Source organism: Cyrtonyx montezumae, unplaced genomic scaffold (genome assembly GCF_038088225.1).
Source record: "Cyrtonyx montezumae isolate F1298 unplaced genomic scaffold, pur_monq_1.0 scaffold_2, whole genome shotgun sequence".
NCBI lineage: Eukaryota > Metazoa > Chordata > Aves > Galliformes > Odontophoridae > Cyrtonyx > Cyrtonyx montezumae.
Window position 1 is genome coordinate 2849300 of NW_027071936.1, and position 14164 is coordinate 2863463.

General features: G+C 41.5%; 1 protein-coding gene across 7 annotated transcripts in view; it reads right to left on the reverse strand.

Annotated features, from left to right (window-relative positions):
- Positions 1 to 843: 843 nt before the first annotated feature.
- Positions 844 to 14164, reverse strand: part of RAPGEF2 (Rap guanine nucleotide exchange factor 2) — a 146000-nt gene continuing 132679 nt past the window's right edge. For 4 of the 7 annotated variants that reach the window (XM_065736226.1, XM_065736224.1, XM_065736228.1 and 1 more), the window contains 12 exons: positions 13840 to 14080; positions 13214 to 13597; positions 12631 to 12842; positions 12419 to 12542; positions 11658 to 11681; positions 10432 to 10655; positions 9402 to 9587; positions 7873 to 8025; positions 6811 to 7036; positions 4958 to 5517; positions 2253 to 2558; positions 844 to 1673 (listed from right to left, as the gene is read on the reverse strand). In XM_065736226.1, coding sequence (XP_065592298.1) covers positions 1648 to 1673; positions 2253 to 2558; positions 4958 to 5517; positions 6811 to 7036; positions 7873 to 8025; positions 9402 to 9587; positions 10432 to 10655; positions 11658 to 11681; positions 12419 to 12542; positions 12631 to 12842; positions 13214 to 13597; positions 13840 to 14080 — 2666 coding nt within the window. In that variant the 3' untranslated portion in view covers positions 844 to 1647. Of the gene's footprint in view, positions 1674 to 2252; positions 2559 to 4957; positions 5518 to 6810; positions 7037 to 7872; positions 8026 to 9401; positions 9588 to 10431; positions 10656 to 11657; positions 11682 to 12418; positions 12543 to 12630; positions 12843 to 13213; positions 13598 to 13839; positions 14081 to 14164 lie in introns of those variants that run through there. The other 3 variants (XM_065736227.1, XM_065736225.1, XM_065736230.1) reach the window with 3 other exon arrangements.

The window sequence follows — 14164 nt, forward strand, 5'->3', positions numbered from 1 at the left end:
GAGCTAGGATTCTGTATTTCTATATGCGCGTGAGGTCCACAGCCTTGAGAATAAAACTGGCAATTAATGCATATTACATGTAAAATTACAAATGCGTAATTGACAACGTGATATATAAGCAAATAGATAAAAGCTATGATTACAGGAGAGAGAATTAAATAAAGCACTGACATATGCCTGATACAGTGAAAAAACACTGCAATTTGATCTTTAAAAGTTGAAGTTATTTACGTTTATCTACTGATCAATATGATCAGCTGAGTTCAATGGAAAAAAAAAATCCAAGACCAGCAGTTCCTCACATTTGAGTACTACTCGGATTGGCAGCCTTCACTTCTCCGGAGTCTGTGCAAAAAACAACACAAAAATAGAGGGGAGGGTCATTTCAGTCGTTATAGGTTAATAGCAGCTGTGAGCAGGTGGTTGCTACACATTGGCCTTCTCTACACATGCAGTGTTCCACAAAGCCATTATCAGTTGTGACTATTTCTGCATCGCAAAGGCTGGCATATCTAAAAAGGTTATTCCTCTTTACTTAAAGGCTTGTTTATCCCCCTAATGCCAAGTCGATAGGTGGAGGTTATTAAATCAGTATTAACAGCTGACAGGAGCTGGGACATCCCAGTTTGCCTTCGCTGCAACATGATCCAGTTAATTCTTCCGTAACGTTAACTACTATAGAGTAAAAAATAAAACAAAAATAGAAATAGTATATAACTTAAAGGTGAGGTTGCCATCTGTCTTGTCAGAATGGGACGCCTTGCTTTGAGTATGCCGCCCTGTATCCCACAAGGCACAGGTACGAGGCACGGTGTCCGCTGTTCCTTCATTGGAGAGCCCTACACCCAACGCTACCGCTAACGGGCACGAGTTTGGAAGCTTCCAGGGTGGGGCACACTAAGAGAGAAGCTAGATGGTTGGGAAAGGCTGCATCCTGCAGCCTTCCCTTCTGCCCTGCTCAGCCAGGCAGCAGCTAGGTGCTGTCCAGGAGCTGAGGCTGGCAACCCTCCTTTAGAGGCAGGAAATAATACTGTAATTGCTAGGCAGACGCAGTATTCGATCTCGGAACACAAACGTACAAAACTGTAACAAAGGCATTGTAAACAAGCAAATAAGCACTGCCTCCTTGAAGGATTTCAATGCATTCCACTCTTGGTAGGTTAAAGGCCAAACGTAAATTGACAACTAGCTTATCTCGTTATCCCGATGAGACTAAGTGCTAGGATCGTGATTAAAATCGAAAAGGAAGATTAAAAAAAAACCCTTCCAGGCATTGGGAAGTGCAGCCAGAGTTATCATCCTGATGCGATGATCTTGGAATTTGGAATGATACTGTGTGATGTGGCAGACAGCGACAGTGGTAGCTTGGAGATTGCTGCACTGTGCATTTCAAGCAACACAGTTTGAAAAGTGCCAGGGCGATTTCTTCACAGTATTTCACATGCAAGGGGAGAGGGGACAGAAGGAGGGCGGAGGGGAGGGAGGGGAGGGTTGTGGAGGAAGAAGCCCCATGCTGCTTTAAGGCAGGGAAGGAGGCAAACAGGTCCGCCATCCTTTAACTATAGTTCCAAGGCTCCTATTCTAGGGACGTCTTCTTGTGCTCTCCTTTAAGGTGGTTCACTCTGGATCCAGACAAGACCCCAAGTCTTACACAGCAGAGACTTGTTCATCTTCTGCAAACACAATAGGACAGGGGAAAACACAATTTAGTTCACGCAAAGACTGCTGCTGAATGAAACAACCTTTACTGTGCACACGCGCTCTCTATCCCTCTCTGTTAGGTATGTATTAAAAAACAAAGGAACAAAAAAGAACACTATCTTCACATTTCAAGTCTCACCAGAAGCACCGGAATGCTGAGAGATTATCCATCTAAACCTGACCAACACAATGCTCTCTGGGGTGGGCATTTGTAGACTGAGATACATATTTTGAGCTAGTGCCAACTATCAGGTATTCTCAGGGCAGCCAGGGATTTTTTTTTTACCTGGAACGTAGGCACCTGAAAAGAAGTTGCCTAAGACAACCAAGATTCGGGCAGACACACATTCCAAATTTTAAATGATGTTTTGCATGAACTGAATTCCCCTCCTTCCAAAAGTTAAGCAGACAGCAAGGTTTGAAAGATGGCAACTCAAATTACAGCAAAAACTTCTACCGCAGTAATCATTTGCATAACCTACTTTGCGACTGTGAAAACGACCAACACATCTGCATGCAGCACACTCAAAATTGAACAATTAGAGAATTACCATCCTCCTCTGAGGGAAACCCTTGAGGCTGATAGTGAGCAAGACGTGGATCCGACTCGTTTGGTTTATGCCACTGAGGTTTGTTCACAGGCCTGCTAGTTGAATGGCCGTGCGACTGCTGCTGCTGAGCCGACGTCCCGTGGGTCTCACATGTCCGTGCCACCATTCGAGACCTCTGAAGTGCTACGTTGTAATCTGGAGGCTTTCTAGTTGGATGGGAAACACTTTCTGCAAACTCAGCAATAGGTATTCCTACATAACCAGGAGGAGTTGGAGGTGGCTCCCGATACCGACCTTCTTTTCGTGCTGCAAGAAAAATAGAATATTATGAAGTAATAAGATGAGAATTGCTACAGAAAGTCAACAGCGGAGTTAAACATCGATCAACTCACAATCCCAGGAGGAAAAAATCTGAAGAAGGATGAAAGTTAAACACTACACGGCACACAATGAGATCTTGAGAAATAAACCACACGAGGAAATTTAGAATATTCAACATGTGCATGAGACTGTTATTCTTCCAGTAGTGAAGTATTAGTGTAATTAAATTCACCAAATGACATGAGAAACTTAGTAGCTGAAGCTGCTCTATCCATTACACACTGGCTGAATAGACCAGTGATGTAGAAGACTCAAGAATCCACAAAAGCAGCAGCCACTTCAATACTGTCATCTCCCCAGACACGTGTCTATCTTTATCTTGAAGATGGACTTGGTCTCCAGGAGCTTAGCTTTTAAAAAATAAAACAAAAAAGCAAAAAGAGATAAAATAACCTGATTTCTTTCTATAAACCTTACTAAATAGGGCAAAGCTACAGCTCCAAGAGACAAGAGTAACCAATCTCACTCTCATGCATTTTGCGTGCATCATTGACTGTTGATCTTATGGTTTTCATTTAGCAAATTTAAGGCTTAAAACCATTTCTGAAAGACCACTAACTGAATAAGATTTTGCACAGAAGAAGGAAAGACCACATACTTAGTGCATCTCAAAGTGTTAACTCTGGCCACACCCAGAGTACCCTTGCAGAGAGCTTTGAGGGAATAAAGGGCACCTTCAGGAAGAGACAAGCATTGGTTTTATGACTCTGTATCGTGGAATTTCATATTTAAAAGAGTTAACTAGGACTTGGATCCTGAACAGTTTTTGGGAGTCTAACCCTTTTACGTGATCACTTAGAGTACAAAGGCAAACACAGCAGGAAAAAAAGGCCCAGCACAGCAAATTTACTTTCCCTGCCTTGTCATACCCTGTATATTCTTGCACAAGAGATGAGGACAGTATCGCCCTGCATTATGCAGTAGGAAGTTAACTGAAAGGGCAGAACCAGCTTACTACAGGTTTTACTGGGCTGGTGGTGCTGTTAGCATCCCAAATAGTCTCCATAGGGATCTAAATACTTTCCTTGGACAAATACACACAACCGAGCAAAGCAAAATGAAGAAGTTTCTGAGTGAATTTTTACTCAAAGATTTCAGAAATTTGGATTTTGAGTATTTTTTGACATAGAATAAATTCTGTTGAAAAAAACCTATTGAGAGATGGATGATACCCAGAGCTGCATTTGCAAGCAGAGTTGATAGTACAGAATGCATGGAAGTTATACAGCTGCCTTTTTTTTTTTTTTTTTTAATCTTTTTCACATTCTCCAAAGACTGTAAAACTCAGCCTCGAGATGCAGGTTTGGAAGCACTCTCGTTGGTGGAAACCAAGTGCACTGAGGAGTAAAATGAGGTGCTAGCACAAATCAGAACCTCACGTCCTGAACTGATCGTCTTCCTCCTCTTTGCAGTTCAGGGACTCAGAGCTGCACTCAAGGTTTGCAGCAGTGTATTATATAGTGCTAAGCAATATACTTGGGCAGAAAATGGAAAAGTAGCTCATTGCAGTGGTCTCAGCATGACCTCAGTGGGGCTGACTTTTTCAGCCATGTCAAGACAAAACGGCTTTCAGACAGCTCTTCATAATAACCCAAGGAAAGGCACTCAGAGCAAAGAGAAATGAAAGGAGCAAAAAAAAAAATTAGAGGGGTCTTGGATGGCACTATGACATCAGGGATGCACAGAAGGAACATCATGAGAAATGTTAAAGCACTGCCAAAGCTATGTTTCTATTGATTTATATATATATATTGAGTTATCTGATCAATGAACGATTATAAATGTGTAACACACATCTAATTTCTTTGCAATCTCTTCAGTTTCAGTAGCCTAAAGAAACGTCTCAGCTGGTCTAAGCACAAAGTGACCCCATTTTTAGAAGTAAGGAACATTCAGAAGTAAGGAATCATCAGACCAGTTATACAAATGTAGAAAGGAAAATACTTCAAAAAAAAAAAATCAGGCCACATTTATAAAAAGACCTAAATACAGAATACAGAGCCTTACTGGGAAGAGTAATTCACGTTTCAGAACAGACACCTATATGCATCAACTCCTCAAAACACTGTCCAGCAGTGGAGCTAGTTTTTTGTTTTTTGTTTTCAAATGATGTACAGCAGGATCTTGAAACACAAAGGAGCTGCCAGAACCAAGAAGCAGCCCCCTAAGTGATAATTTCTCTTGCAATAAAAATACAGTTACAGGGCAATAAAATGAGAGGCTAAAAAACGTTCGGTTCTGCTTTAAAATCAAACCAGACAAAAGGAAAATAGCTTTAGAACAACAATAAGTGCCGTAGGCAAGTGAATTAAAATTTAACTCACCAATAAGCCCCTTTGTACTGCTTGAAGTTACAGGTATGTGTGTGGGCATGGGAGCTGGCTTCGTCTCCTCTGCTGGTACGGATGTCACGCAGCTGGTTTCAGCTTCGATTGAAACATCCTTCCCACCCCTCCTCTTGATGGTACCTGTGTCACCTTCCGAGTCCTCACCCCAGTAGCCCGTTGAGGATGCCCAGCTTGCTCTGGACTGTGCTTGATCGAGGCCCTCCCTACCTTGACTTTGCCGGCTGTACTTTGTGCCGTGATCGGAGAACATCAGCTGGTCCACGTGACTGCCCGAGGCCCACAGCCCCGCCCCATCGCCCGTGCTATCAAAATGAGTGTGTCCAAAAGGCAGCGTCTCCCAGCTTCTCTGGTGCTGTATTGTTTGTATGTTGTCGTGAGAACCACTTGAGCAAGAAGTCCAGCTGCCACGACCGCTGTCAGCTGCGTCGAGTGAAGCTCGGTCCCCCTGATCCTGTGACAGTTCTTCTGTACTAGGAGAAGACAGAACGGTAGCTCCAGCATACAGGCCTCTGTTCTCTGACAGTGGGGCGTAAGATCTAGGTGCACATTGAAGGGGGGGGGGGGAAAAATCCAGCATTGAAAGCAGTGATCATTTACAAAGCACGCAAGGAGCTAGCGAATAGAAAAGCAAGCTTACTGAAAGCTTTGATGCAATTTATACTGCACTTGCTTAAATGACTACTCTGATTTTGAGCCTAGAACGCTTTCCTTTTAAGCTCATCCTTCACAGAACCAATCTTCAGTTAGAAACTGAGATTTATCAGAAAGTGACTGAAACTGTGACTTAGACTTCTGCTCATTCACAGCTCTGTATGCCAACTTGCCAGTACTTCTTGCAGAGGAAATTGATTTTAATGTTACTTGTGGAAAAACACACTACTTCCTAGAGCAAGGATGTTCTCTGCAGCCTTCCAGTGGCTGAGAAAGACACTGTCACTTGCATAACAGCAGTGAAAACTGACAGAGTCATTTAGCAGCTATCAGGACTGCTGTGAGTTGTGGTTTCAGGGAAGCTTCCTACACAGCCTGGTCCCTGGTCTTCCAAACATCTTACACACCTGATTTAAGAGCTTGCGAGGCCTGGGATTCCCAGAGCTGAAACACACCACTTTTGGAAAAGGCCTGTCAACCACAGACCCTACAGGACTAATAAGCCTCAAAAACAAGAGAACTGAAGCTTCCAAATAATAGCTCACAAAAACTACCGGTCACTAAACAGGAACCAGAGCTCCAATTATTTTCAGACCAAGGCTCACTGACAGAGATTCAGAGAACTCCTTGCAGCACCAGCTTACCCCACCATTACAGGAGTTAACTGTCTAGAAAATTACTTAGAAAGCCAGCAGCCAAACGTGAATTTTAGCTTTCAATTACTGTTGAGTAGGAGAGAGATTTGGGGTAAAATATTTCTGAGTTAGATAAAACTGCACTTTTCTGTAAAAACAGACTGGAAAATTAGCAGCTATTTCTGCCCTCAGTGCCATTCCCGAATAACTGCATGAATAATTTGTCATTTAACTCAAGTAGATTCTCTACCTAAAAAACTGGCTAGAATGCTCATCTGCTACAGGGTGGAGTCTAGAGCAATATTAATTGCTCAGATAAGGACTAGTGGGGGAGAAGTCTTACTGCTGTAGAGCTCAAAAAAAGCACAAAAAGTTTTCTTGTCAGAAAACAGAACGCGATCACAAGATTCAGTAGTGAGATAGTAGAATTTAAGAGCACAGTAGGAAAAGGAAAATGCGAGAGAGATAAGGAAACTTCTATAAACTACTACACATACCACACACTGTAAGGAAGCATAATTTAAGTAAGAATAAAATTCCTACCCTAAGCTGTATTGATCCGGTTCAATCACGATCCTTCTATCAATTCTTCCCACGCCGAGATTAGTCTCCACAATGCTGACAGAATGCCTCTGCCTCCTCTCATCGTGCAGGGACGCTGGCATGGAGTCAAAAGAGGAATTGCTGACAATGCTAGATCTGGAAGAAATTTCGCTGTGACCAGAATCTGAAAAGTTATCCACGGTGCCGCTGGGAGCCAAAGCGTAGCCTGCAAAGGGAACAGCACTCGAATCAGACTTTGGGAAGCCCGCTCAGTACTGCCATACAGCTGGCAAGTTTTAATACTGCAACTGTAGCAAACCAAGCATAGGATTATGTTTTGCTCACAGAAGAAGCACTGCAAAGGACAAAAACACAGAGCAGCATAACTCTGTAATTCCGTACGCCCTGTTTCTTGATAAGAGGTTAAAGACAGTGGGGAATGTGAAACGCTCAGAAACCAGCTGCTCACCTTCTTTCCCCTCTACCTTCCACCCCCAGATTGTTTCCTCAAATGCATCGCATTTGTGTCCCATACGAGACCCTCTAAAACTTGCCTGCGATACCATTAGACCACGATTCTTCCAAACTGACCTTTCATTTTGTTTAAGCTACAAGCAAATGCCTCCATTCTGTGTTTAATCTACGACCGGAACAAGTCTGATGAAAAATCAAATAGATTTAAAAATAGCCTTGAATGTTCTAAATTCATTTTAAATGTAACTGAAATCTTCTAAAAATTAACTCCACCGAGAAAGTTCCAATGTGCAGTACCATTCCTTGGATATCCACGTTTGAGTAACTAATTATGCTCCTATAGAAATGCGCATTGATGATTCATATCCCAAATACCTTAAGCTTGCCTGCATACATAGGTCATATCCCATCCAGCTGGGTGACAAAAGTCAAGTGCCCACTTGAGCACTGCCTCCTGCTGCTCTCCCGCTGATCGTATGCGCCCGAAACGGGAGCAGTAATTTATTCTGAACACACAAGTTTCTCTCAGAAACTCCCAAAGTTTATGACCTTCAGGAAACAAAATGAGAAACACTCTGTGTCTGGTACCTTTCCTCGGAGAGCTCTGTGGTGAGGTGGGAGGAGAAGACAGATGTGAAGATGCACTTGATACCGTGTCTTCAGACTGCTTCTTGTGACGGTCCAGACTTCCTTCTTCAGATAATGACAGAATTTTCTTTAAAGCTTGTGGGGAGTTAATGCCTTCAAGTAAGAAGGAACGTAGGCAGATGTAAAGTTTAATATAAACACATCTTTTCCACAGTGCATTTATAGAGGGAATGCCATATAGGAAAAAACACTTTGTCATTTGCGAGTGTCTCGGTGCAGCTTAAATGAAGCAAAATTTTAATCCTACTGCTTGAAACATAGTGCTTTATTTCTGTTAGTGAAACCAGACTTTCATTCCTGCTGCCTAAAATAAATATTTTGTTACAGAACAAAGAATCCAGAGGTGCTGCTTTATAATACTGCCCACAGAATACACAAGTCAGGAAAAAAAAGGAATAAATAGTAGTGGCTTCTGGCAAAGGAACCAATACGATGAGAACATACAACACACACAAATCTCAGTGCTTAGCAATGGCTTACATTGCAAGAACTGGAAGTTTTTGTTTCCTTTCCAGTCACAGTGCAGCCCAGAAGGGCAAAGGAAGCTGGGCAGATGAACAAGATTGGCTTACAAAATAAGGCCTTCCTCAAGTAGCCTTTCTCCCTTTAGAGAATTATTTTGGCACCAGTTTATTTTGGGAAACCAAAGAGTAACAACATCTTTAAGATGATGTACGATGTAAAGATCTAGGGCATAAGGAATTGCTTTTCTGAGGCAACACTTATCTTTGTCTTTTTCTACCCTCTCCTCTCCTCAGGAAATACACCCTGGCATACACTTAAAAGCAAAAATGGAGCTTCTCTGACAGCTTTGCAAATTTCTGTTTTGTGGTAGAGGATATTTTCAGGCCTTCGACAGACTTTCCCTTTGATCTGTTGGATCACAATGCTGCTATCAATAATTTACAGCTCCTTCATCAACATAACCCAGTCAACTTTTTAGAAACTTTTCCACCATGAGCGAAAATACAGTCTACATAGCTTCAAAATCCTTTTACTATCAAAACTGAATGGTAAAATCAAGTAGATGAAGATTGAATTGTTTCTTGCCCGTCTTGCTGCTTTAATTCTTCTCTAGCAAGTCTAAGCTGTGCACAAGTAAAACTAACAAAAAGTGAGAGAAGACTTCAGCTACTAAAGGAGATCTTAGTTCACATGTGAATTATTATTTTGCATTCGCAAACCCCCTTGGAAAAGCCAAAGTTTTGCCAGAAAGCTTTGTTCTTCTCACCTGCTATTAACAGGTAAATAATTACACTGATTAAACTGACAAGGACGCTTCCCTGGCAGATTTCTTTCTTCCCATTTCTAGAGAAGAAAGTTCTACAAACATGCTTCATGAAAAGGCACAACCTTCCTAAAAATACTGCTAGAAATAGATGTCTCCATCTTACTAGATTAAAATGCTTCCCTGACACGAGCAAAGAAACCTCAGAGGACTAAACGGAATGCTTCTCTGTTTGACTTACCAAATGGTGGGAGGTCTTTGACGGGCACCTTCTTGCGAGAGGGATAAAGGGATACAGCAGGGACTTGCAACGCTTGGTTTACTTTATGTTGCTGCTGCTGTTGCACTTTCTGCTGAATTCCTGCCCGTGGAGCCACTGGTGATGTTTCAGATTTTCCAGATCGCTTGTCTCCTGTATTCTTTGGCACTTTGGATGAAATGGGAGAAAGCAAGGAATGACTACCAGCCACCAATACAGTGGGAGCCCTAACCTGAGAAGTGCCAAGGCCTCCACTGAGTAATTAAAAAGTGCTAAAATACTGAAACCACAAATGCAGGAGGATATATCTAGAGACAAACGAAGAGGAGGAAAAGAAGGGGAGATTTAATTCCACTTAAAAGCTGTACATTATCTAAGAACCTCTCCTCTTTCTCCCAATAAAACTCGTATAAATTGACTAGTGTCACAGTTATCGAAATGTGACCAAAGTATACTGAGCTATGATAAGGACTGCAATTGGTTTAGGGTGGATATCATTGATGCAATACAATCTTTTATCCTAATATGATCATAATTAGCATTTTTTACTATCCTGAAGGAAGGGAAGAGCATAGGATACTGAATGATGGCAGATTTCCAGCTCTGCTTCCCCCACCACGTCTCTGAAATACTTGGACATGATGGAATCCCCTTTTCTCTCTTGAGATGAGGTCATCTGAGATGACCAGCCCTATTCACGCTGACTGCCTGAGCGCATCAGAACTGCAGAGAAACTTTTGGTCCCTCCAGACCCTTCACAGAGACAAATCAAAAGGACTCTTGTGCACTTCAGCACAACACAATCCAGAAAGCCTATAAAAATGTTATAGTTCTATGCTGCTAATCTCTACAATGGCTCCCTTAAGATTCAAAAGATGTTCAGTACTTGCCCACAATCGGTTACATCATTTTCTGCCTCACTGACCAGCTGCCATTCCCAATTACTTCCTTGCATTAGACAGAAATCTATTTAACAGCCTCCTTACAACCCACAAGAAATGGCAACGCTCACATGTGCTGGTGGCTGGCTCACACTGTAGAGACAGAGTCTGGAGGCTCTCTTCATCCATTTCCAGATCCAAGTTTGAGAGATACTGCTTTACTTTCCGTGCCATCTGGGCATCTTCATACAGTTTCTTAGCATTAAGGAAGGAGCTGCGACGGACCCTCTTTTTATGACCCCCTGCTTGTGCGACATCGAGCACGGCTGCGTTTGTACTGCCCTGGCTGAGAGACCTGGGGTGAAGGAAGGGGGGAAAGAAAGGGAAAGTATGAGTGAGTTAGACGCAGAATCACTTAACAAGCATGAAACATGCAAAAGATTGCATGAATGTCAGTCTATGGTCAAAGCTCACATGCCTCATTCCAGTAAGTCAAACAGCTATAACAGATAGAAGGATGAGGATCAGGAAAATCTTTTTATGTGGTTACAGGCACTATTTGAGTATTTTAACCTGTTCTGCTCCAACTAGGCAGTATCACTTCACACATCAAGAAAAGCATTCAAGCTAGCTCTCTCATGTAAGCCAGCTATTGAGAAGACCAGAGCATTAGGAAAAGCTCATGCAGCAAGGCAATGCTGACAGAAGACTATAGCTGAAGTTTATATTTTAAGACACGTAACAGAAGGCATGTTTAAAAAGTATCTCGGGAGCTTTCAGTCTGACCATATACAGAACATATAAACCCAGCTCTAAGGAATAAAACTTCCTCGTAACTTCCTTGAAGGTTGAAAATAGCTTTACTCTTAAATAAAATGGTCTGCTAGCTCATGACAGCGTAAGAGTCACGCAGATTGTAATGTATGTCTGTCTATATAAAAGCTATGCATTGTCCCTGAATAAAAGCAATAGTTGAATTGTAGTGGGGAAAAAAGTTTAGTTTTAACATTTGTATTTGACTGTGGTAATTGTTTATCAGCCTTAAGAAAGTTAACACCAATTTTCAACTGTTGCTTACGTCCCATTGCACAAATTCCCTTCTACTTTGGCAAATGAAACCGGAGGTGGTGGGAAGGACACACCACCGCTATCTACAATCACTTGAATATTTTACAGCTTTCGTGTACTGACCTCAAAAGCACTCCTGATCTAAAACGTATTGCCAGTTAAAACAAAACAAAACGGGGTTAACGAAAGGAAGTATCAAAGCGCCAGAAAATTAAAGATGTCAAGTGGGAAATAATGCAAATGGTAAGGGAAGAATGAATGGCTGTGTGCATCATCTACAACCACTTACCCCAAACTCCTCCATTTCTTCTTCCTGCAAGTGAGAGCCAGGAAGAGTAAAGCACGGGTTTAAGAAGAGACAGAAAGATCACAAGCTCAGAAAGAAAAAGACCAGATCTAAGGACAAGCAGTTTCTAGAAGCCCACAAACGCTAAAAAGATTCTACACAGTCAGATATTAAACTCTTCTGTTTGAATTAAGGAAAATAATATGCAAGAAGCTGGTCTAACATGAAGCCAAAGACCATTCGCTCCGCATTTTTAACGACTCTAGCTTACGCTGTTTCAAACACAAACCCATTTCTATTAAATCAAAATGACAAAGCTTTCACGCACAGGCATTTCAAATGAACTAACACATCTCCCCCACCCTCCAACTGATGCAATCTTTTTCTCAAAACAAAATAACTAGCAGCTAAGAAATAATATAAACTTATCAATATATATATGAAAAAACACAGAATTCAATGATTCCACTTTCAGAACTTCCTTTGATATATATGATACATGATTTTGGTTAACAGCAAAAAAAACAACAACCCTCATACTACTCCAATGCATCAAGGGGACACAGACTTGTTAGACAAATGAGAAATGAGAAACATTTCCTGTTCATACAGAGCTCACTGAACAACTTCTGAGGACCTGCTGACAGAAAGAAAAACATATCCTTCACTCTTCGAGATCATGGAGTGGCAAGTGGAAAGCACCTCTTGCTGATACCTAGCCTTCTCCAGAGCAATAAAAGCTCTGCCTTCCACAACAAACTCACCTCGTTCTAAACATTAAAGCAGGATCCATGTTAACAGATGCCATGCGACCAACGTGGCGAATTTCCTTCGCAATCATTCTCAGCTTCTCAAAGTTGACTAAGCCCTCCACTTTGGAATCGTTTCCTAAAATGAACAACAATTAACATCAAGTTATTAGGTGCCAAAGCGTGCTTTTCATAGCTGGTAAGAGATGAAGCAATTATGCTTTTACCTTCATGAAGGAACGTAAGGTCTTTTTTGATAACAGGAAACAGGGGAATAATAGGGGGCTGCAGATTCTGGCTGTTAAGGACATTACGGTATTTTGCCATATTCCTAGATGGATCGAACAAGTCCTGTAGATCTTGGAACAGCTTTTCATACTTGCTTGGAAGCTTTTCCCAAGTAGTTCGGAGCCTTGCAACAGGTGCCAAATTCAGACCACTTGAAACAAAGTGCAAGAAGTTAAAGAAAGAACAATAGAAAAAAAAAACCAACACGCCACGCTCGTTTTTCAGGGAAAAATGCCATATAACCAGAATAGTCTAACACAACACCAATAAAATCACAGAACTGGAAACCTGCAGCATCTTATGCCGTGGCCAGCATGTCTAACTCTTGAAAAAAACCTAGTATAGTAGCACTCCTATTCATATTTCAGCAAAAATCACAGTTTCAAGTTCAAATTACAGGAAAATATCATCCTTATTGGATCGTCAAGCAGTGCTGTTAGCGGTACGAATCTGTTTAATACATTCTTTTAAACTGAGATAAGGCTTTTCTTTCTATTCTAAATTGAATTTGAGGTTCAATACCTAATGATAGCAAACATCGAGTTGAAGTTCTTGCATTCTCTGCAGTGTAGTGCTATCTTAATGAAATGCTTGATGATTTTCATCCTTTTCAGCTGGTTGGTTTCTCTTAGAATCTCCGAAGCTACCCAGAACGTCTCTTGATTTATCACTTCTTCAAACTTCTTTAGATTAGTGCACCCTGTTTTTGATTTGAGCTTAAACAAGTCATCTATGTACTCTGTGGGTTCGATATTACGGAACAGCTCGAAGTTTCTCATGGAGAGCTGGGTAGCCACCTCAACAGTACTGAGCTGTAGCAGAGAAATTTGACTCTCTCTCAGTAACTCCTGAGCATCTTCATCCGAACAAAGAGTTTCTGTTTCCATGTTGTTCTTCAGGTAATACCTGTAAAAACGAAATTCCAAAACAGACTTGATACTGTCTACTCATATACTAGTAAAAATTAATGACCAGATGTGACCATAGAATAAATTGAATTTTAACAGGCTTTGATATTAATTAGCAGCTGCGTAAGAGGCGATTTCGTGTAAAGAAACAGAACGACAGCAATTAAACAATGCTTCTATTAACAAGATTCTTACTTAGTAAACTGGCACAGTCAGCTTCAGCTTGGTCTCTCAACTCACCTGCCACTTAACTGTATCCTGTCAGCAAGCTTGGACAACTGATCAGGAAGCCTCCTTTGTTTGATTACACCCTCAGGTGTGACAGAGACCTCACACAGCGAATAGGCATCAGGAGTTGCAGTGAGAGCAAATTCCCTGATGGCCTGGATGACCACTTCTTTTGCTGTCGTGTCCTTACTGATCATGATGTAGCGACTTTGTTGATCTGCCTTGAAAACCCTCAGAACTTGATCTGGTAAGTCTGAAAATAAGTTATGTGCAATTCAGTAATGCAGGAAAAATAACAATGGCATAAGAACACGCAACAATATCAGTCACACTGAAC